Genomic DNA, 24,440 nt, shown 5'->3' on the forward strand with positions numbered 1-24,440 from the left:
GCTGGAGTGTGGAAACTAGGGAATTTTCACAGTAACTTAATTGCAGTGTTAATGTAAGCCTACTTGTGACACTAACAAATAAACTTTAACTTTAAACTTTAAAAAAAAATTTAAACTTTATTGTGAGGGGCTCTTGCCGTATTTGTCATCCCCGGACGTTTGGTGAGTCTCTACTGAACAAAAAGACCTGATTTTCCACTTGTGATGAAAACTAAGGGCCATCGGCATGTTAGTCCCTCATAAATCTGATAGGAATTTGTGAGTAACTTCCTATCCAGAGAATGATGGGAATGTGAAACCTGCCATCACAGGGAGTGTTTGAGGTGAATAGCGTAGATGGATTTGAGGGGAAATAAGTAAATGAGGAAATAAGTAAAGGAATAGAAGGATACATTGATAGGCTTAGATGAAGTAGGGGTGAGAAGAGTGGAGTATAAATGCTGGTAGGAACATGTTGGGCCAAATGGCCTGTCTGTGCTGTAAATTCTATGTCACATCTTTTTGTCTTTTCCCTCTTCCCTCATCAGTCGGGACTGTCCCATATTCTACATGCGGAAAAAAGTGCAGAAGGACCTCGACGACCAGGAGAAAGTGATGATACGATTCGGACCCCCGACCTGGTGATGGCGCGGAGCAAGGAATCGAGAGATGTTGAGTGGTGGGGTTGGGGGGGCGGGGGGCGGAAGAGGGTTGGGGAAGGCACAGGGGGAGACTCTCAAATAAACGAATGGAGAAGTTTCTTCACGGGATTTCGGAACACGACCGTTTCTGACCGCTGTTACTGCCGTTTGCCTGGAAGCTTAGCGAAATGCAGGTTTGTTTTTAACCTCCGGGTTGGGTCAAAATTGAGTTCAGTACCCTTTGATGGCCTGACTACATAAACCCAGCATCTGGAGCAGCTCAGGCCCCACCGTATCAAAAGCAAGCGAGAGACATTTTGTTATCGAGTACGGTGTGCCAAGTTTTGGGGGCGGCAGCGGGGGGGGGGGTGTTTAGGGAGGAACGGGTAAAGGAGGATAATGTTCGGGAAAAAAAAGAGTGCTGAATTTTCAGAAGTGTCATAATGGATCACAAATTGTGAATGATTCAGTGGCTGTTTTGCCAAGTATCTCATTGCAGATGAGACACTATTTTGTACATGAGGGGTTGTCCTTTGGGTTATCAATGTGCTGGGTGTTTTTTTTTAAAAACTGAGGTTTTTTTTACACCCACTTAATGAGTTGAATTATTTGACCAGTGGATTGATTGAAGTGCATGTGACATGAACAAGTGGGCGCAGTCAAGTGTCAATGAGGTGATAACATCCTGTGTTACTCTTAGAAAACGTAGATCTGACAGGTCATTCGCTGACTTTGTCCACTGTCGTTCAATAGCTCCAGGGATGTTGAGTCTTATTTTGATAAAGCTCGTGGATTCTCTCTCATCCCAACCATATTGCCATCTGCTGCTGACCATCTCCTTTGTGTTTATCGGGCAGGCGGCGTTGGAGGCAGCTTGCAGGGTATGAGTAATGTCCCAGTAGATGCCAATAGTGTGCTCACCCTTAGTTTACCCTGGAGGAGGGTAGGAGGAGAGTGAGAAATGTCGTAGAAATTGCAGCTGAAATTGGGAACTGGGTTTGGGGCACTATGTAAGAAGTCTCGCAGCACCAGGTTAAAGTCCGACAGGTTTATTTGGTAGCACGAGCTTTCGGAGCACTGCCCCTTCATCAGGTGACTCACTGATGAAGGAGCAGCGCTCCGAAAGCTCGTGCTCCCAAATAAACCTGTCGGACTTTAACCTGGTGCTGCGAGACTTCTTACTGTGCCCCACCCCAGTCCAACGCCAGCATCTCCACATCACTGTTGTGTTATGTCCTCTAACCAATAAAAGCAACCTATGCCCATCTTCTGGACGTTCCTGAGAACCACTCTGTTGCAAGGGTATAAAGCAGGGGAATATCATCAGAACGTTAGTTTTAAACATTTTCCGGATGGTGTGTTTTCGCTCGTGGTTGTATCTTTTAAACTCTGATGTCCCGTGAGTTCTGAAGAACCTGGGGCATAATTTGCCCGAGGACTAGTTGGCAAATTGAGTTTCTACAGCCCCAAATTGGACTTATCATTTCTTAATGGTTGAGAGTTTTGGACAGCCAACGTTTCGGATCATCTCTGCAATTAAAGGCAGCTTTCCACTGGTGGGAAAGCACTGAGGCAGCGTTCAATTCGGGTGTAGAAGGAGCTTGATAATGGACTACTCATTGGATAGGAAGAGGAGTGACAATCAAATGCGCTTATCTCGGAGTGGTTCAGGGCACCGTTTCCAATCATTGGCACCATTCTGCTACTTCCGCAAAGAAATTGGTCTGTGTGTCTTGGCTGGGCAGTGGAAGATATTGGGCTGCTCCAGGGAAAAAAAAACACCGATCCCAGTTAATCCTAGGGCAGCACGGTGGCACAGTGGGTTAGCACTGCTGCCTCACAGCGCCAGGGACCCGGGTTCGATTCCCAGCTCGCGTCACCGTCTGTGTGGAGATTGCTCGTTCTTCCCGTGTCTGCGTGGGTTTCTTTCGGGCGCTCCGGTTTCCTCCCACAGTCTGAAGGATGTGCTGGTTAGGTGGATTGGCTCTGCTAAATTGTCCCTTAGTGGAGGTGCTGGTTAGGTGGATTGGCTGTGCTAAATTACCCCCGAGTGTCCAAGGATGTGCTGGTTAGGTGGATTGGCCATGCTACATTTTCCCTCAGTCTACCCTAGCAGGCACCAGAATGTGGCGACTAGGGGATTTGCACAGTAACTTCATTGTAGTATTCATGTAAGCCTTCTTGACTAATAAATAAACTTTATTTTTACTTTAAATTTGACCATTCGCCACCTGGAATCCAGGTGTGGAAGTCTAACCGAGAACTGACGGTGATTGACAAGAGAAAGCTCGGCAAATTTAGCCCCCCTGTCCAGCATCCAAGTCTCAATATCCCATTTCAAGTCTGGCTAAAATTGGCTAACAAAGTAAACCAGGGGTCAAACCTCAGGCCTCTCTGGTCTGTTTTGATGTGGCACTATTTCAGTAGATGCATTTATCCCCTGAGCTTTCTGAGGGGTGTTTTAAATCCGCCCCCCTGTTCAACCCTATTTCAAGGTTTCAATTGCAGTGTTTTTTTTATGGTCGGGGTGCGATGGTTGTCTTTTTCTCACTGACTGGCATGAAACCAGTCCATGCGGAATTTATCCGGTGTTTCACGCAAGTGTGACTTTGTACACTATATTTTTATATAACCATATGTTTCTTGAGCAATGATTTTTTTTTTGTATGGGAAATAAAAATGTTAACTATGTTATTAAGCAGTCATGTTCTTTTATTCCAGTGAGTGCCAGCCACCTGTTATTTTTTTGTTGAACTTTTTTTCATTACATTCCCCCCGCCTTTGTACCTATTTAATGAATGTACCTGAATGGCATCAACCAAGCTTCAATAAGCTGCGCCAACTTCATTTTTATCCCCCTTCTGGCCCTGTATTTGATGCCAAAAATGTTGTTCAATAATCAATTTACAAGGGGTGCCAGCGACCTCGGCAACATTCACAATAAAACCAGATAAGTCACCCGAAAGAAAAAAAAACTTGTGCTTTCTGCTTTGTTGTAGAGCAGAGAAGGAGGCCATTCGGCCCATCGAGTCTGCACTGACTCTCTCACCCAGGCCCTGTTCCCATAACCCCAAGTACTTACCCCACTAATCCACCTAACCTGGCACACCTTGGGACACTTAAGACGCAATTTAGCAAACCAATCCACCTAACCCGCACATCTTTGGACTGTGGGAGGAAACCGGAGCCCCAGAGAACACAGGGGAGAACATGCAAACTCCACACAGTCACCCAAGGTCGGAATCGAACCCGAGTCCCTAGCGCTGTGAAGCAGCAGTGCTAACCACCTTTTTTTTGCTTCTCTTTCCCTGACATTGGAACAGGAGTGAGATTGGGCGGCGCAATGGCACAGTGGTTAGCACTGCTGCCTCACAGCGCCAGGGACCTGGGTTCAATTCCGGCCTCGGGTCACTGTGTGGAGTTTGCACATTCTCCCCGTGTTTGCGTGGGTTTCCTCCGGGTGCTCCGGTTTCCTCCCACAGTCCAAAGATGTGTGGGTTAGGTTGATTGACCATGCTAAATGTTAGGGGGATTAGGAGGACAAATCCAAGGGGTTATGGGGATAGGGCCTGGGTGGGATTGTTGCCGGTGCAGGCTTGATGGGCCAAATGGCCTCCTTCTGTACTGTAGGGATTCTATGATCTCATAGAAACGTATAAAATTCTAACAGGGTTAGACAGGATAGATTCAGAAAGAATGTTCCCAATGGTTCCCAATGGTGGAGGGAATCCAGAACTAGGGGTCATAGTTTGAGGATAAGGGGCAAACCTTTTAGGACTGAGGTGAGGAGACGTTTCTTCACCCAGAAGGTGGTGAATGTGTGGAATTCACTCCCACGGAAAGTAGTTGAGGCCAAAATGTTGTCTGATTTCAAGAAGAAATTAGATATAACTCTTGGGGCTAAAGGGATTGAGGGATATGGGAGGGGAAGGGGGGATTAGGATATTGAATTCGATGATCAGTCATGATCAAAATGAAATGGCAGAGCAAGCTCAAAGGGCCGAATGGCCTACCCCTGCTTCTAGTTTCTATGAAGAATCCAAGGCCTTGGATCAGGAGAAGATTCAGGCAGTTCCAGTTCAGTTGGCCCTGAAAAGCCTCCTTCACCAACACTTGGGGACTGGTGTCCCAAGTGGGGACCGATGTCTCAGACTTGTAAAGCAAGAACATCATATAGTCATGCTCACTGAGTCATTTTTAAAAATTCATATGTGGGCGTCGCTGGCGGGCCAGCATTTATTGCCCATCCCTTGTTGCCCTTGAGAAGATGGTGGTGAGTTGCCTTCTTGAATCGCTACACTCCATGTGCTGTGGGTTGGCCCACAATGCCGATAGGGAGGGAATTCCAGGAATTTGACCCAGCGACTGCGAAGGAACGGCCGATATATTTCCAAATCAGAAAGGTGAGTGGCTTGGAGGGGAAGTTGCAGGTGGTGGTGTTCCCATTTAGCTGCTGCCCTTGTCCTTCTAGAGGGAAGTAATTGTGGGTTTGAAAGATGCTGGAGGCATAGCAGGGCAAATATGTGGGGTTAAGGGGGTAGAACCTGGGTGGGATTATGGTTGGTGCACACGTGATGGGCTGAATGGCCTCCTGCACTGGAGGGATGCTATGATTCTAAGTGGGTTATCACTAACTGTGCCCCTCTATATTGAATGTTGTTTGTTTGCAGATAACAGATGCAAGAGTATAGAAGGTACTCTGGACGGTGTGATCTTAAACAACCACCCTTGGGTGGCACAGTGGTTAGCACTGCTGCCTCTCAGCGCCAGGGACCTGGGTTCAATTCTGGTCTTGGGTGACTGTGGAGCTTGCACGTTCTCCCTATGTCTGCGTGGGTTTTGTCCGGGTGCCCCGGTTTCCCCCCTCAGTCCAAAGATGTGCGGGCTAGGTTGATTGGCCATGCTAAATTGCCCCTTAGTGTCAGGAGGACTAGTTAGTGTAAATGCATGGGATTGTGGGGATCGGGCCTGGTGGGATTTTTTTTGGTGCAGGCTCGATGGGCCAAATGACCTCCTTCTGCACTGTATGGATTCTATGATTAAGAGTGGCTTGGTATTAATAGCACTGGCTGAAGACTGAAGGGGGACTCCGCTGTATAGAATGGGGCTGTGTCAGATGGCAGGGAAATCAACATGAAGAAGTCACCTGTTTTAGATTTGTCCTCAATTACCTTGTTACAGGCACGTCTGTCTATGGTAGCATCGGTAGGAGTATAAACACAGTCCTTGTAGATAAAGTCTTGTCTTTACGTTGAGGAAAGCTTCCATTGTGTAATATTCACGACCACATTGAAGTGGACAGAATAGCATCCTAAAACTGGGCATCCAATAGGCCAGGAACAACACCTCCGAGTGAGGTGCTGACTTAGGGAAGCTACAACGTAAGGCTAGCTGCATGCTCAGCATCAAAAAGCGCCGGCTACACAGCCCCACAATCATTACATTGTAACTGCATATCCCATCTTGAACAACGGTAGACAATTGGGCCACTAACAAGGAAGATGCTGCAGGAGCGATTCAAGGCAAAATCCATGGTGAGTCAGCACACATTGCAAGGGACGAGGTTAAAGTATTTTCAGGTGCCAAGCGAATGGTCTTCTGTCAAGGTCATTGCCAGCAATGTCTAGCCAATTTGGTTCACTCTACTTGGAACATCCTGGGTGTAGTGCTGCGGACCTCTGCATGAGAACTAGATCCCCATTCGGCGGCTCAAGCATGTTATTCAAGCTATGCAGCCATAACACTGGCATTTAACCAACAATGTGGAATATTATCCAGGTATCTCGTATTGACAAAAAAAAAACAGGATTCATCCAACTTACCCAATTCTCAAGCAACTATCCCGTTGGAAAACCTGTCTGAATGTCACAATCAAAGTTCCGCACACAAAATATCTTTGGTTACTTCATAACCCGTGGGGTGGCACAGTGGTTAGCACTGCTGCCTCACAGCGCCAGGGACCTGGGTTCAATTCCGGCCTTGGGTGACTGTGCGGAGTCTGCACATTCTCTCCATGTCTGCGTGGGCTTCCTCCAGGTGCTCCGGTTTCCTCCCACAGTCCGAAAGACGTGCTGGTTAGGTGCTAAATTCTCCCTCAGTGTACCCGAACAGGCGCCGGAGTGTGTCAACTAGGGGATTTTCACAGTAACTTCATTGTAGTGTTAATGTAAACCTTACTTGTGACACTAATAAATAAACTTTAAACTTAAGTAAGGAAGGACTGCTGATATACTTATAGTGCTGGGCTTCAAGTTCTCCAATGATAAAGTAGCCCATACCAGTGTACAGCAGCCTCCAGGCAACATCCAAACTTGGACTGACAAGTAATAAAAGCAAAATGCTACGGCTGCTGGAAATCTGAAATAAAAGCAGAAAATGCTGGGAAAACTCAGCAGGTCTGGCAGCATCTGTGGAGAGAGAAACAGTTAATGTTTTGAGTCCAATGTGACTCTTTGGAACCTTACTTTATGGGCGCTGATAGGTGACAGGTATTATTTGTGTTAGAGAATGCCAGGCAGTGACCACCTCCCAACACAGTAAGAAGTCTCACAACACCAGGTTAAAGTCCATCAGGCTTATTTGGTATCAGGAGCTTTCGGAGCGCTGCTCCTTCATCAGGTGCCGACAGCCTCCAATGGCATTGCTGTAGCCGATGCCTGCACCACCAGCATCCAGGGTTGCCTGCGCTGACCAGGTGTTTAACTGGGCCAACTGTGTCAAAACTGACCACTGGGGAGAACAGGAACTGGGATCCATGTGATAAATGGTTCACTTCCTGACCATGATCATCAACAAGACTCAACTTGGGGATATAATGGCGTGCTCACCATGACGCAACGGTAAAGACAAAGAACAAAGAAAATTACAGCACAGGAACAGGCCCTTCGGCCCTTCAAGCCTGCACCGACCATGCTGCCCGACTTAACTAAAACCCCCTACCCTTCCGGGGACCATATCCCTCCATTCCCATCCTATTCATGTATTTGTCAAGACGCCCCTTAAAAGCCACTACCATATCCGCTTCCACTACCTCCCCTGGCAGTGAGTTCCAGGCGCCCATCACCCTCTGAGTAAAACGTCTGCCTCGTACACCTCCTTTAAACCTTGCCCCTCGCACCTTAAACCTGTGCCCCCTAGTAATTGACTCTTCCACCTTGGGAAAAAGCTTCTGACTATCCACTCTGTCCATGCCTCTCATAATCTTGTAGACTTCTATCAGGTCGCCCTCAACCTCCGTCATTTCCAGCGAGAACAAACCAAGTTTCTCAAACCTCTCCTCATAACTAATGCCTTCCATGCCAGGCAACATCCTGGTAAATCTTTTCTGTACCCTCTCCAAATTGACGCTTGGCACTATTCAGAAGAAAACAATCTTCTCTGCCCTTGCCCACGCATTCAAAACCCTGTGGTTATTTACTGTGGAAGAATCATGGAATCACTATAGTGCAGAAGGAGGCCGTGCGACCTGCACTGATGACAATCCCACCCAGGCCTTTTTTTTATTCATTCGTGGGACATGGGCATCGCTGGCTGGGCCAGCATTTATTGCCCATCCCTAGTTGCCCCTTGAGAAGGTGGTGGTGAGCTGCCTTCTTGAATCGCTGCAGTCCATGTTCTGTGGGTTGACCCAGAATGCCGTTAGGGAGGGAATTCCAGGATTTTGATCCAGCGACTGCGAAGGAATGGCCGATATATTGGCTCAGAGGGGAACTTGCAGGTGGTGGTGTTCCCATTTATCTGCTGACCTTGACCTTCTAGATGGAAGTGGTCGTGGGTTTGGAAGGTGCTGTGTAAGGATCTTTGGTGAATTGCTGCAGTGCATCTTGTAGATAGTACACACTGCTGCTACTGAGCGTCGGTGGTGGAGGGAGTGGATGTTTGTAGCTATCGTGCCAATCCCCATAACTCCACGTATTTACCCTGCTAGTCCCCCTGACCCGAAGGGACAATTTTAGCATAGCCAATCCACCTAACCTGCACATGTTTGGACTGTGGGGGGTAACTGACGCACCTGGAGGAAACCCACGCAGACACGGGGAGAACGTGCAAACCCCAATGGAAGCAAATGGACTTATTAATGAGAAGCCAGCATTGTTTTGTGAAGGGGCAGTCGTGTCTCACTAACTTGATCAAGTTTTTCGAGGAAGTGACGAAGATGATAGATGAGGGAAAGGCAGTGGATGTTCTTTACGTGGACATCAGTAAAGCTTTTGACAAGGTACCTCATGGTAGACTGGTACGAAAGGTGAAGTCACACAGGATCAGAGGAGATGGATACAGAACTGGCTTGGCCATAGAAGACAGAGGGTAGCAGTAGAGGGATGCTTTTCTGAATGGAAGGCCGTGACTAGCAGTGTTCCACAGGGATCAGTTCTGGGACCTTTGTTGTTCATAGTATATATAAATGATTTGGAGGAAAATGTAGCTGATCTGATTAGTAAGTTCGCAGAGGACACAAAAATTGGTGGAGTTGCGGATAGTGAAGAGGATTGTCAGAGGATACAGGAAGATATAGACCGGTTGGAGACTTGGGCGGAGAAATGGCAGATGGAGTTTAATCCGGACAAGTGTGAGATAATGCATTTTGGAAGGTCCAATGCATGTAGGAATTATACAGTAAATGGTAGAACCCTTAGGAGTATTGACAGGCAGAGAGATCTGGGCGTACATGTACACCAATCACTGAAAGTGGCAACACAGGTGGGTAAGGTAGTCAAGAAGGCAAATGGCACGCTTGCCTTCGTCAGTTGGGGCATTGAGTATAAAAGTTGGCAGGTCATGCTGCAGCTGTACAGAATCGTAGTTAGGCCTCATTTAGAATATTGTGTACAATTCTGGTCGCCACACTACCAGAAGGATGTGGATGCTTTGGAGAAGGGACAGAAGAGGTTTACCAGGATGTTGCCTGGTCTGGAGGGTATTAGCTATGAGGAGAGGCTGGATTGGCTCAGTTTGTTCTCACTGAAACGACGAAGGTTGAGGGGTGACCAGATAGAGGTCTACAAGATTATGAGTGGCATGGACAGAATGGATAGATGCTCTTTCCTAGGGTAGAAAAGTCAAGTACTCGGGGGCATAGGTTTAAGGTGCGTGGGGAAAAGTTTAGAGGAGATGTGCGAGGCAGGTTTTTTACACAGAGGGTGGTGAATGTTTGGAACGCGCTGCCCGGGGAGGGGGTGGGAGCGGGTACGATAGCGGCATTTAAGGGGCATCTAGACAAATATGTGAATAGGATGGGAATGGAAGGATACGGACTCTGTAAGTGCGCACGGTTTTAATTTAGAGAGGCATTATGATCGGCGCAGGCTTGGAGGGCCGAAGGGCCTGTTCCTGTGCTGTACTGTTCTCTGTTCCACACAGACAGTCACCCGAGGCCGGAATTGAACCCGGGTCCCTGGCGCCGTGAGGCAGCAGTGCTAACCACTGTGCCGCCTGTATTTACAAGCGTGCACTGCAAAAGTTCAGCAAGCTTAACTGCAACACCACCATTGCCTCTTGATGTCAACCACTGAGCAGGGCAATGTCCCAGGAATGCCAACATTTCCCAGTTTTCTGCTTATTTACATAAGGGGTAGTGCCGGCTGACTGGAAAACAGCTCCTGTTACGCCGCTGTTTAAAAAAGGAAGTAGACAAAAGGCGGGTAACTACAGGCCGGTTAGCTTAACGTCCGTAGTTGGGAAGATGCTGGAGTCCATTATTAAAGAGGAAATAACAGAGCACCTGAATAAGAATGGTTCGATCAAGCAGACGCAGCATGGATTCATGAAGGGAAAGTCGTGTTTGACGAATCTACTGGACTTTTATGAAGATGTCACTAGTGCGGTTGACAGAGGGGAACCGGTGGATGTGGTGTTTTTAGATTTCCAGAAGGCGTTCGATAAGGTGCCTCACAAAAGGTTGCTGCAGAAGATTGGGGTACACGGAGTTAGGGGTAAGGTGTTGGCGTGGATTGGGGATTGGCTATCTAACAGGAAGCAGAGAGTTGGGATAAATGAGTGCTTTTCTGGTTGGCAGTTGGTGACCAGTGGCGTGCCGCAGGGATCGGTGCTGGGGCCTCAATTGTTTACCATTTACATAGATGATCTGGAGGAGGGGACTGAATCTAGGGTATTCAAGTTTGCTGATGACACGAAGGTGAGTGGGAAAGCGAATTGCGTGGAGGACGCGGAAAGTCTGCAGAGAGATTTGGATAGGCTGAGCGAGTGGGCGAGGATATGGCAGATGGAATATGACGTTAGCAAATGTGAGGTTATCCACTTTGGAAGAAATAATAGTAAATTGGAGTATTATTTAAATGGAGAAAAATTACATCGTGCGACTGTGCAGAGGGACCTGGGGGTCCTTGTGCACGAATCGCAAAAACTCAGTCTGCAGGTGCAGCAGGTGATCAAGAAGGCGAATGGAATGTTGGCCTTTATCGCGAGGGGGATAGAATATAAAAGCAGGGAGGTCTTGCTGCAACTGTACAAGGCACTGGTGAGGCCGCAACTGGAGTACTGTGTGCAGTTTTGGTCCCCTTATTTGCGAAAGGATATATTGGCCTTGGAGGGAGTGCAGAGAAGGTTCACCAGGTTGATACCGGAGATGAGGGGTGTAGTTTATGAGGAGAGATTAAACAGATTGGGTCTGTACTCGTTGGAGTTTAGAAGGATGAGGGGTGATCTTATCGAGACATATAAGATAATGAAGGGGCTGGATAGGGTAGAGGTGGAGAGATTCTTTCCACTTAGAAGGGAAACCAGAACTAGAGGGCACAGCCTCAAAATAAGGGGGGGCCGGTTCAGAACAGAGTTGAGGGGGAACTTCTTCTCTCAGAGGGTAGTGAATCTCTGGAATTCTCTGCCCATTGAAGTGGTGGAGGCTTCCTCGTTGAATATGTTTAAATCACGGGTAGATAGTTTTCTGATCGATAAGGGAATTAGGGGATATGGGGAGCAGGCGGGTAAGTGGAACTGATTCGCTTCAGATCAGCCATGATCTTGTTGAATGGCGGGGCAGGCTCGAAGGGCCAGATGGCCTACTCCTGCTCCTATTTCTTATGTTCTTATAAGGGGGAGGCACGGTGGCACAGTGATTAGCACTGCTGCCTCACAGCTCCAGGGACCCCGGTTCGATTCCCAGCTTGGGTCACTGTCCGTGCGGAGTTTGCACATCCGTGTTTGTGTGGGTTTCCTCCGGGTACTCCAGTTTCCTCCACAGTCTGAAAGACATGCTGGTTAAAAAGTTTATTAGTCACAAGTAAGGCTTACATTAACACTGCAATGAAGTTACTGTGAAAGTCCCCTAGTCGCCTCACTCTGGCACCTGTTCGGGTACACTGAGAGAGAATTTAGCACGGCCAATGCACCCTAACCAGCACGTCTTTCAGACTGGGAGGAAACCGGAGCACCCGGAGGAAACCCACGCAGACACGGGGAGAACGTGCAGACTCCGCACAGACAGTGACCCAAGCCAGGAATCGAACCCGGGTCCCTGGCGCTGTGAGGCAGCAGTGCTAACCACTGTGCTATCGTGCCATGTAGGTGCATGGACCGTGCTAAATTCTCCCTCAGTGTGCCCTAACAGGCGCTCGAGTGTGGCGACTAGGGGATTTTCACAGTGACTTCATTGCAGTGTTAATGTAAGCTTACTTGTGACACTAATAAGTAAACTTTAACTTGCCGTACCTTCACCACTGCTGGGTTAATAGTGTGGAGGTTTCTAACTAACGGCACCACCACAAAGACAACAGAGGTTCAAGGAGAAGGTGTCACCAGCACCTTTTCAGCATGACAAAATGATGAACAATAAATGCAGTCTTGCCCACATCCTGAGAAAGCCTTTAAGAAAGGTGTTAACTCAAAGATTATCAGATCTTTTATAGTGTGCGATAAATAAACCTCTCACTCAAGTACTCTGATACCATGATGTGAGGTAACTCCCAACTGCAAGAGTGTTTGACACTCTCATAGAGTCATAGAATCTCTACAGTGCAGCAGTGCTAACCACTGTGCCACCAAGCCACCCTTGGGTCTTTGAGATGGCTAACCTAAAATTAGAATCCCTACAGAGCAGAAGGAGGCCATTCGGCCCATCCAGTCTGCAATGACAACCATCCCACCCAGGCTCTATCCCAGCTTAGTTACCCTGCTAATCGCTCTAGCCTATCACATCCTGGGACACTAAGGTTCAATTTGGCATAGCCAATGCACCTAACCCGCACATCTTTGGACTGTGGGAGGAAACCGCAGCACTCAGAGGAAACCCACGCAGACATGGGGAGAATGTACAAACCCCACACAGACAGTAACCCATGTCGGGAATCGAACCCGGGTCCCTGGCGCTGTGAGGCAGCAGTGCTAACCACTGTGCCACCAAGCCGCCCATGGGTCTTTAAGATGGCTAACCTAAAATTAGAATCCTTAGAGTGCAAAAGGAGGCCATTCAGCCCATCGAGCATGCAACGCCAACAATCCCACAGAGGCCCTGTCCCCGTAACCCCACGCACACCGCCAAAGTGTTTAGGGTCTTTGAGATAGCTTGTGGGCAGTTTTTGTACCATGGAACATGAGGAATGGGTTCCCATCCTTGTGCAGAGAGTTTTGCAGAGAGAACGTGGACCAGAGGTGGTAGAGGTTGAAAGGTTACGGTTGCAATCGAATGCTGTGCTCAGTCCCGAGAAAGATTTCATTGTTTAAGCAATATTCATTTTATTTTGATTTACTTTGTGTCGCGGCAAAATTTGTAACACGCTTTATTCTTGCAGTGACCGTTTGAGATATCTGATGTCCTGCTCAATGTCCTTAATACTAGTGGGCAGCGTGGTGGCTCAGTGGTTAGCACTGCTGGCTCACAGTGCCAGGGACCCGGGTTCGATTCCCGGCCTAGGGTCACTGTCTGTGCGGAGTTTGCACATTCTCCCCGTGTCTGCGTGGGTTTTCTCCGGGTGCTCCGGTTTCCTCCCACAGTTCAAAGATGGACTTAGGCGCATTGGCCATGCTAAATTCTCCCTCAGTATACCCGAACCGGTTCTGGAGTGTGGCGACTTGGGGATTTTCACAGTAACTTCATTGCAGTGTTAATGTAAGCCTACTTGTGACTAATAAATAAACTATTAACTTTACAAGTCGTGATCTCGAGATTATTTTTCATTGTCAGCCGCTCGATTCCCTCATCAGGTAAAAGTTCCTCAACTTTTTTGTGTATTGGTTACAATTCTTCATGAATCTTCCTGCTAATTGTTATCGAGTAATTTGGAAATCTTATGCAAGATCTTCCAATTTCCTGTGGTTATATTTGATGTCCTGAATGAGAACTCTGATACCTCTGGGTTGCACGGTGGCACAGTGGTTAGCACTGCTGCCTCACAGCGCCAAGATCCCGGGTTCAATTCCGGCCTTGGGTGACTGTGTGGCGTTTGCACGTTCTCCCCGTGTGTGCGTGGGTTTCCTCTGGGTGGTCTGGTTTCCTCCCATAGTCCAAAGATGTGTAAGTTCGGTGGATTGGACATGCAAATTGCCCTTGCGTGTCCAAAGACATGTAGGTTAGGTGGATTGGCCATGCTAAATTGGCCCTTAGTGTCAGGGGGATTAGTGGGGTAAGTGTGTGGGGTTACGGGTATAGGCCCTCAGTGGGATTGTTGGTGGTGCGGGCTCGATGGGCTGAATGGCCTCTTTCTGCACTGTCGGGATTCTATGACTCTCTCTATGATGTCTACTCATTGTGATTAGAATTTTTCTTTTCAACACACTGTTCTTTGGTTGATCCGGTGGTCGCTGGTCACCCCTCGTTTTTGCTGCTCTGCGTTGGCTCCAAATCTGGCAATGCCTCGATTTTAAAACTCTCACCTTTCAACATTTTCAATCCAACTATCTCCCGTTGAAATGACCATCGCTTAACCCTCGCCATCAACAAAGAACAAAGAAAATTACAGCACAGGAACAGCCCTTCGGCCCTCCAAGCCTGCACCGACCATGCTGCCCGACTTAACTAAAACCCCCTACGCTTCTGGGGACCGTATCCCTCTAATCCTATCTCATTCATGTACTTGTCAAGACGCCCCTTAAAAGTCACTACCGTATCCGCTTCCGCTACCTCCCCTGGCAACGAGTTCCAGGCACCCACCACTCTACTGTGTAAAAAAATCTGCCTTGTACATCTCTTTTAAAACTTGCCCCTCACACCTTAAACCTATGCCCCCTAGTAATTGACTCTTCCACCCTGGGAAAAAGCTTCTGACTATCCACTCTGTCCATGCCTCTCATAATCTTGTAGACTTCTATCAGGTCTCCCCTCAACCTCCGTCGCTCCAGTGAGAACATCCGGGGAAGGTCCCCCCATTGACCAGAAACTGAACTGGACCCACCATATACATACTGTGATTGTAAGGGCAGGTCAGAGGCTGGGAATCCTGTAGCGAGTAACCCACCTCCTGACTCCCCAAAGCCTGTCTACCATCTACACGGCACAGCTTAGCAGTGTGATAGAATATTCTCCACTTGCCTGGATGAGTGTGGCTCTAACACTCAAGAAACTTAAACACTGGGACAAAGCAGTCTGCTTGATTGGTACCTTATCCACCAACATAAACATTTGCTTCCTCCACTTCCGACGCAAAATGGCAGCTGTGAGTCCGATGTACTTTCTAACTCACCTTCCAAACCCATGGCCTCTACCACTGAGGACAAGGGCAGCAGATCCATGGGAAGATTGCCACCTTCAAAGCCACACGCCAACCTGACTTGGAACGTTATCGCTGATACTTCAATCATGGGATCAAAATCCGGGAACACCCCATCAGCATTGTGGATGTCCCTGCAACAGATGGACAGCAGTGGTTCAAGAAGACAGCTCACCACCCGTTTCTCGGGGGTAATTAGAAATGGCAGCAAATGCTGGCCACACCAGTGATACTCACATCCTACGAGAGAATTCCCTACCCCTCCTTCTCCCCGATCCCAGTGACTTCCTTCAATGTTGCAACGCTTTATGGTCCCCCGATTCTGGCTTCTGAAAATCATAGAAACCCTACCGTGCGAAAAGAGGCCATTCGGCCCATCGAGCCTGCACCAACAACAATCCCTTGCAGGCCTTATCCCCATAACCATACACGTTTATACTGCTAATCCCCCTGACACTAAGGGGCAATTTAGCATGTCCAATCCACCTAACCCGCACATCTTTGAGATGTGCAGGTTAGGTAGAATTGCCACACAAAATTGCGCATCTCCAACCTTCATTGTCTCATTATTGGCTGTTGTGCCTTCAGCTGACATTGCCTAATCTCTGGAATTCCCTCCATAAACCTCTCTGCTACTCCAACTCGCTCCCTCCTTCAAGATACTCCTGGAGCAAGCTCTTGTTTGCCTGTTCTAGCACCTCCATATATAATCAAGATCGAAAATGGTTGAGAGCTTTAGGTTTTAGGTGTCCAGATCACCAACAACCTGTCCTGATCCCTCCACTATCATTAAGAAAGTCCACCAATACCTCTACTTTCTTGGAAGGCAAAGAAAATTTGGCATCTCAACAACCTTTACAGATGCATCATAGAAATCATTCTTTCTGGTTGTATCACAGCTTGGTATGGCTCCTGCTCTGTCCAAGACCGCAAGAAACTACAAAGGGTTGTGAATGAAGCCCAATCCATCACTCAAACCAGCCTCCCATCCATTGACTCTGTCTACATTTCCCGCTGCCTCGGGAGAGCAGCCGGCATAATCAAGGACCCCACGCACCCCGGACATTCTCTCTTCCACCTTCTTACATCGGGAAAAGATACAAAAGTCTGAGGTCACGTACCAACCGACTCAAGAACAGCTTCTTCCCTGCTGCCCTCAGACTTTTGAATGGACCGACCTCGCATTAAGTTGATCTTTCTCGACACCCTAGCTATGACTGTAACACTACAATCTGCACTCTCTCCTTTCTTTCTCTATGAACGGTATGCTTTGTGTAGCGCGCAAGAAACAATACTTTTCATTGTATACTAATACATATCACAAAAATCAAATCATAGCACCCCTACAGTGTACAAGGGGGTCATTCAGCCCATCGAATCAGCACCGACCCTCCAACAGAGAATCGCACCCAGGCCTTATCTCCCAGACAGTCACCTAAGGCTGGAGTTAAACCCAGGTCTCTGGAGTCGTGAGGCAGGCAGTGCTAACTACTGTGCCACTGTGCTGGCTGATCAGCGATCAATGTTTGGGGAGTATGTTTTTCTGGGGCTATACTTATTGAAATTCAGAAGAATGAGGGGAGATCTTATAGAAACATATAAGATTATGAAGGGAATAGATAAGATAGAAGCAGGGAAGTTGTTTCCACTGGCGGGTGAAACTAGAACTAGGGGGCATGGCCTCAGAATAAGGGGGGGCAGATTTAGGACTGAGTTGAGGAGGAACTTCTTCACCCAAAGGGTTGTGAATCTGTGGAATTCCCTGCCCAGTGAAGCAGTGAGTCTACCTCATTGAATGTTTTTAAGGCAAGGATAGATACATTTTTGAACAGTAAAGGAATTAAGGGTTATGGTGAGCGGGTGGGTAAGTGGAGCTGAGTCCACGGAAAGATCAGCCCTGATCTTATTGGATGGCGGAGCAGGCTGTTTGTAGTTTTTACTGCATTTTCTGTTTTTATTCCAGAAGCAACTTGTTTCTCTGCCAACAAAGACCAGTTTTGGGAGGCACGGTAGCACAGTGGTTAGTGCTGCTGTCTCACGACGCCAGGGACCTGGGTTCAATTCCCGACTTGGGTCACTGTCCATGTGGAGTTTGTACGTTTTCCCCATGTCTGCGTGGGTTTCCTCCGGGTGCTCCAGTTTCCTCCCACACTCCAAAGAGTGTGCACTTCGAATGGAGGAGCGATGGACCCCTGGTATTATCTTGAGGCTAGTAGTCCAGGAGCTCAGCCAATGATCTGGGGATTCAGGTTCGAATCCCACCATGGCAGATGGTGGAACTGGAATTCAATTAAAAAAGTCTGGAATTAGGAATCTACTGATTACCATGAAATCATTGTCGATTGTTGGAAAAACCCATCTTGTTCACTAATGTCCCTTAAGGAAGGCAATCTACCGTTCCTTAAGGGACACTAGTGAACCATTAGACGTGTGGTAAATCTGCCTGATTTTTTTGATTTGATTTATTATTGTCACATGTATACAGTGAAAAGTATTGTTTTTTGTGCATACAGTTTATAGAAAAGGAAAGGAGAGAATGCAGAATGTAGCGTTACAGTCATAGCTAGGGTGTAGAGAAAGATCAACTTAATGTGAGGTAGGTCCGTTCAAAAGTCTGATGGCAGCAGCAGGGAAGAAGCTGTTCTTGAGTCGGTTGATGTGTGATCTCAGACTTTTGTATCTTTTTCCCGATGGAAGAAGGTGGAAGAGAGAATGTCCGGGGTGCGCGGGGTCCTTAATTATGCTGGCTGCTTTTCCGAGGCAGCGGGAAGTGTAGACAGAGTCAATGGATGGGAGGCTGGTTCGAGTGATCGACCTTTTGTAGTTCCTTGCGGTCTTGGGCAGAGCAGGAGCCCAGACCAAGCTGTGATACACCCAGAAAGGATGCTTTCTATGGTGCATCTGTAAATGTTGGTGAGAGTCACATGGCCTACATGTGACTCCAGACACACCAATCACTCACGTGACTCTCAGCTGCCCTCGGGCAACTAGGAATGGGCAAGTTGGGCAATAAATGCTGGCCAGCCAGCGATGCGCATATCCCATGAATGAATAAAAATTAAAAATATAAAGGCTGTGGATAGTGGATCTATTTAGATGGGGGAAAAACGCAATCTGTGGTAGTGGAGCTCTCCGTTCCGATGACCTAGTGTTTTACGTTTGTTAAGGAACAATGAGATCATTAGCCCATCTGTGGTGAGATATTTTTAGTGCAATTGTGTGGGAGCCATTTTCTATTATGCTAATTTTTCAAATCCTCTCTAGCCACGGGGGAGGTGCCAGAGGACTGGAGGGCAGCTAATGTGGTACAGTTATTCAAGTTGGGAAAAACCAGTCAACTACAAGCCAGTGAGTCTAACATCGGTGTGAGGGTAATTATTGGAAAAAAATTCTGCAGGAGGGAATTAATCTCCAACTGGAGAGGCAAGAACTAATAAAGGATGGTCAGCATGGCTTTGTCAGGGGGAGATCGTGTCCACCAATTTGACAGACTTTTTTGAGGAGCTGACTAGGTGTGTAGATGAGGGTAGTGCAGTTGATGTGATCGACAAGGCCTTTTGACAAGATCCCACATGGGACGGGGTATAGAGTATAAAAGCTGGAGTCTGATGATGCAGCTGTATAGAACGCTGGTTAGGCCACATTTGGAGTACTGCGTCCAGTTCTGGTCACCGCACTACCAGAAGGACGTGGTGGCGTTAGAGAGAGTGCAGAGAAGGTTTACCAGGATGTTGCCTGGTATGGAGGGTCTTTGCTATGAGGAGAGATTGGGTAAACTGGGGTTGTTCTCCCTGGAAAGACGGAGAATGAGGGGAGATCTAATAGAGGTGTACAAGATTATGAAGGGTATAGATAGGGTGAACAGTGGGAAGCTTTTTCCCAGGTCGGAGGTGATGATCACGAGGGGTCACGGGCTCAAGGTGAGAGGGGCGAAGTATAACTCAGATATTAGAGGGATGTCTTTTACACAGAGGGTGGTGGGGGCCTGGAATGCGCTGCCAAGTAGGGTGGTGGAGGCAGGCACGCTGACATCGTTTAAGACTTACCTGGATAGTCACATGAGCAGCCTGGGAATGGAGGGATACAAACGATTGGTCTAGTTGGACCAAGGAGCGGCACAGGCTTGGAGGGCCGAAGGGCCTGTTTCCTGTGCTGTACTGTTCTTTGTTCTTTGTTCTTAAGGGCCCATGTGATCCAGGGCAATTTGGCAAATTGGATCCACATTTGGCTTAGTAGCAGGAGGCAGAGGGTGATGTCGAGGGTTGCTTTTGTGACTGGAAGCCTGTGTCCAGTGCTGTGCTGCAGGGATCGGTGCTGGGGGGGCCCTGCAGTTTATAGTGCACAGTAATGATCTAGACAAGAATGTGGGGGGAATGAATGTGGCATGATCAGTAAGTTCGAAGATGACACAAAAATTGGTGGTGTGGTAAATAGCGAGGAGCAAAGCCTTGGATTACAGAATGATATGGACGGGATGGTTAGATGGGCAGAACAGCGGCAAGTGGAATTTAACCCTGTAAAGTGTAAGGTACATTTTGGGAGGACGAACAAGACAAGGAAATACTCAATGAACGGCAAGGCGCTGGGAAGTACAGAGGACCAAAGGGATCTTGGGGTACATGTGCAAAGATCCCTGAAGACAGAAGGACAGTTAGATAAGGGAATAAAGAAGGTATATGGGATACTTTTCTTTATTAGCCGAGGCATTGAATATAAGAGCAGGAAGGTTATGATGGAACTGGATGAAACGCTCGTTTGGCCACAGTTAGAGTACTGTGTGCAGTTCTGGTCGTCACGCTATAGGAAGGATATGATTGCACTCATAGCATCATAGAATCCCTACAGTAAGAAGAAGGCCATTCAGCCCATTGAGCCTGAACCGACAACAATCCAACCCTATCCCCGTAATCCCGCATATTTACCCTGCTAATCCCCCTGAAACCAGGGTCAATTTAGCGTGGCCAATCAACCTAACCCGCACACCTTTGGACTGTGGGAGGAAACTGGAGCACCCGGAGGAAACCCATGCAGACACGGGGAGAACATGCAGACTCCACACAGACAGTGACCCCAAACCGGGAATCGATCCCGGGTCCCTGGCTGCTGTGAGGCAGCAGTGCTAACCACCGTGCCGCCCCGAGAGGGTGCAGAGGAGATTCACCAGGCTGCTGCCTGGGCTGGAGTGTTTCAGCTATGAAGAGAGGCTGGTTAGTTTGGAGTTATTCTCCTTAGAGCAGAGAAGCCTTAAGGGGGACGTGACTGAGGTGTACAAAATTATGAGGAACATAGAATAGATAGGAAGACACTTTACCCCTTTGTAGAGGGGTCAATAACTGGAGGGGGGGGGGGGGTGGGGGGCACAGATATAGGGTCGGGGCAGGAAATTTAGAGGGCTTTTAAGGAAAATCTTTTTCACCCAGAGGATTGAGGGAATCTTCTGGAACTCTCTGCCTGTAAGGGTGATGTAATAACTCCACGGAGGCGAAAGTCCCGTCACCAAGTTACTTTATTTACACCATACATCTGTGCACAGCCAGCTCTCCAGTTGCTCCCTGCTGATTGCAGGCTGAGAGTCTGACACACCTGCTTTAAATAGGGAGCATGAGATTCCCTGATTTAACCATCAATTAGGACTCATCAGTATCTCTTTTAAGGTACCAACCAAGTAAACCAACTCAAATTAACTTCGGGACAAATTAAAAGGGGCAGCTCCCCAAAAGGAAGTGGGAACAGCCCGAACCAAAAACATAAAGTCGAAAAGAAACTTAAGGATTCATCAGGTATCTCTTTTGCATACCAACCAAATAAACAAACTCAAACTAACTTAGAAGGACTCATCAGGTAGTTCATACTCTAGCAAGCCAACCTCATTGGCAAGGGCAAGGTGGTGGAGGCGGACACACTGGGAACGTTTAAGACTTATCTAGATAGCCACATGAACGGAGTGGCAATGGAGGGATACAAAAGAATGGTCTAGTTTGGACCAGGGAGCGGCGCGGGCTTGGAGGGCCGAAGGGCCTGTTCCTGTGCTGTATTGTTCTTTGTTCTTTTGTTCTCATTAGCCTGGCTGAAGTCATCACAGGTGGGTATGACGGGAACCCTCACAACATTTAAGAAACATTTAGATGAGTGCTTGAAATGCCGTAGCAAACAAGTGTACAAAATGGGATGAGAATGGGGTAGGTGCTTGATGGCCGGCGCAGACAAGATGGGCCGAAGGGCCTGTTTTATGTGTTGTAATGCTCCGTGAGCCATATGTGGGCAGGGAAAACCCCCATCAGCAGTTGTTGTTGTGAGGATGACAGTGTTTCCAAAGGTCAAACACGGGCATTTCCATGGGGAAGGGTTGGGATATGTGCCGGTGTGGGGGCGTGGGGGGGGGGCCTTGCCTCCCAGGATTACCAATCTCTCAGGCTTCTGAGGCTCAGGCTCAGGTGAGTAAAGCGGAATTGGCCAGAATTATTCCTTTAGTCACAGGATGTGGGATGAAGTCAAATCCAAGTAACTTCTCCATATGCCTTTTGATTTGGGTTGCGTCAAGCAGAAGTGTTTGCGACAAGCTCTTTAATTCCTTATTTGGGCATCACCAAGGATGCTAAACATTGCAAGTGTTTTTTCTCTCCCTTATCCTTGGTGACTCATCTCAGCATTTAGCTCCAAGGACACTGACAGTCCTCTGGAGCCTCAGGCGAATGAATGGCCACTCTTTGGGCAAGAGTGACAACGTTCTACCTCACCGCATAGAGCATGATTACAGGGGCCCTCATCTAATCCTCGCCCACTATGGCGGTACGCTGGTTAGCACTGCTGCCTCACAGCACCATTTATTAGTGTCACAAGTAGGCTTACATTAATGCCGGAATGAAGTTACTGTGAACATCCCCCTAGTCGCCACACTCCGCTGCCTGTTTGGGTTACACTGAGGGAGAATTTAGCATGACCAATCCACCTAACCAGCACGTCTTTTGGACCGTGGGAGGAAACCGGAGCACCCGGAGGAAACCCACGCAGACACGGGGAGAACGTGCAGACTCCACACAGACAGTGACCCAAGCCGGGAATCGAACCCGGGTCCCTGGCGCTGTGAGGCAGCAGCGCTAACCCACTGCGCCACCGTGCCGCCCATAGTAATCGGGTGTTATAAATGGTCGAAGGTACATTGCTGGAAAGATAAATAACTGGCAGGGGCTTGATTTGCCTAATGGTCTCGTCCTGTGCTGAGAATTCTATGCAATTCTTTGGCACAGTGGTTGGCACGGCTGCCTCACAGCGCCAGGGACCCGAGGCAGACACGGTGGCACAGTGGTTGGCACTGCTGCCTCACAGCGCCAGGGACCCAATTTCGATTCCTGGCTTTGTGGTTACTGTCCGTGCGGAGTCTGCACGTTCTCCCCGTGTCTGTGCGGGTTTCCTCCGGGTGCTCCGGTTACCTCCCACAGTCTGAAAGACGTGCTGGTTAGATGCATTGGCCATGCTAAATTCTCCCTCAGTGTAACCCGAACAGGCACCGGAGTGTGGCGACAAGGTGATTTTCACAGTAACTTCATTGCGGTGTTAATGTAAGCCTTATTTGTGACACTAATAAATAAACTTTAAACGATTCATTCTCTCAAGGGAAGATTTTGGTGTAGCAATCAGTAAAAAGTCTCCCCTTGATTTCACAGCCTGAGCCCAGGGAACGCAGGAACAAAAGAGTCGGATGTTACACCCCCTCACATCATGCCTGTGTATACGTCAACAGGGATGAAGTAGAAATGATCGAGAGCTTCACGTTTTTAGGTGTCCAGATCACCAACAACCTGTCCTGGTCCCTCCATGCCGACACTATAGTTAAGAAAGCCCCACCAACGCCTCTACTTTCTCAGAAGACTAAGGAAATTTGGGATGTCAGCTATGACTCTCACCAATTTCTACAGATGCACCATAGAAAGCATCCTTTCTGGTTGTATCACAGCTTGGTATGGGCTCCTGCTCTGCCCAAGACTGCAAGGAACTACAAAAGGTTGTGAATGTAGCCCAGTCCATCACGCAAACCATCCTCCCATCAATTGACTCTGTCTACACTTCCCGCTGACTTGGCAAAGCAGCCGGCATAATTTAGGACCTCATGCAGCCTGGACATTTTCTTTTCCACCTTCTTCCGTCAGGATAAAGATACAAAAATCTGAGGTCATGTACCAACCAACTCAAGAACAACCTCTTCCCTGCTGCCATCAGGGAATGGACCTACCTCGCATTAAGTTGATCTTTCTCTACACCCTAGCTATAACTGTAAAACTACATTCTGCACCCTCTCCTTTCCTTCTGTATGAACGGTATGTTTTGTCTGTATAGCGCGCAAGAAACAATACTTTTCACTGTATGTTAATACATGTGACAATAATAAATCAAATCAAAGTCTGTGCCACCGCCATTCAATTATCTTGTGCGTCCAGTTCTGGTCGCCGCACTACCAGAAGGACGTGGAGGCGTTAGAGAGAGTGCAGAGAAGGTTTACCAGGATGTTGCCTGGTATGGAGGGTCTTAGCTATAAGGAGAGATTGGGTAGACTGGGGTTGTTCTCCCTGGAAAGACGGAGAATGAGGGGAGATCTAATAGAGGTGTACAAGATTATGAAGGGTATAGATAGGGTGAACAGTGGGAAGCTTTTTCCCAGGTCGGAGGTGACGATCACGAGGGGTCACGGGCTCAAGGTGAGAGGGGCGAAGTATAACTCAGATATCAGAGGGATGTTTTTTACACAGAGGGTGGTGGGGGCCTGGAATGCGCTGCCAAGTAGGGTGGTGGAGGCAGACACGCTGACATCGTTTAAGACTTACCTGGATAGTCACATGAGCAGCCTGGGCATGGAGGGATACAAACGATTGGTCTAGTTGGACCAAGGAGCGGCACAGGCTTGGAGGGCCGAAGGGCCTGTTTCCTGTGCTGTACTGTTCTTTGTTCTTTGTTCTTTGTTGTGGCTGGTCTACCTCAACTCCTAATAGTCATTTTTGTCCCCCTAATGCCGTAGGGCGTTGTATACATTAAAAGCCTTGTATGAATGAAGGGTGGCACGGTGGTTAGCACTGCTGCCTCACAGTGCCAGGGACCCGGGTTCAATTCCCGGCTTAGGTCACTGTCTGTGTGGCGTCAGCACATTCTGCCCGTGTCTGCGTGGGTT

At 48.1% G+C, this 24,440-nt stretch overlaps 1 protein-coding gene across 1 annotated transcript in view; it reads left to right on the top strand.

Annotated features, from left to right (window-relative positions):
- Window positions 1-22,992, top strand: part of pold1 (polymerase (DNA directed), delta 1, catalytic subunit) — a 232,159-nt gene extending 209,167 nt beyond the window's left edge. Inside the window, exons 27-28 of the mRNA XM_078237250.1 lie at window positions 528-650; window positions 22,945-22,992. Coding sequence (XP_078093376.1) covers window positions 528-624 — 97 coding nt within the window. The 3' untranslated portion in view covers window positions 625-650; window positions 22,945-22,992. The remainder of the gene's footprint in view (window positions 1-527; window positions 651-22,944) is intronic.
- Window positions 22,993-24,440: the final 1,448 nt, after the last annotated feature.

The sequence above is a fragment of the Mustelus asterias genome, chromosome 21 (assembly GCF_964213995.1).
Source record: "Mustelus asterias chromosome 21, sMusAst1.hap1.1, whole genome shotgun sequence".
NCBI classification, from domain to species: Eukaryota; Metazoa; Chordata; class Chondrichthyes; order Carcharhiniformes; family Triakidae; genus Mustelus; species Mustelus asterias.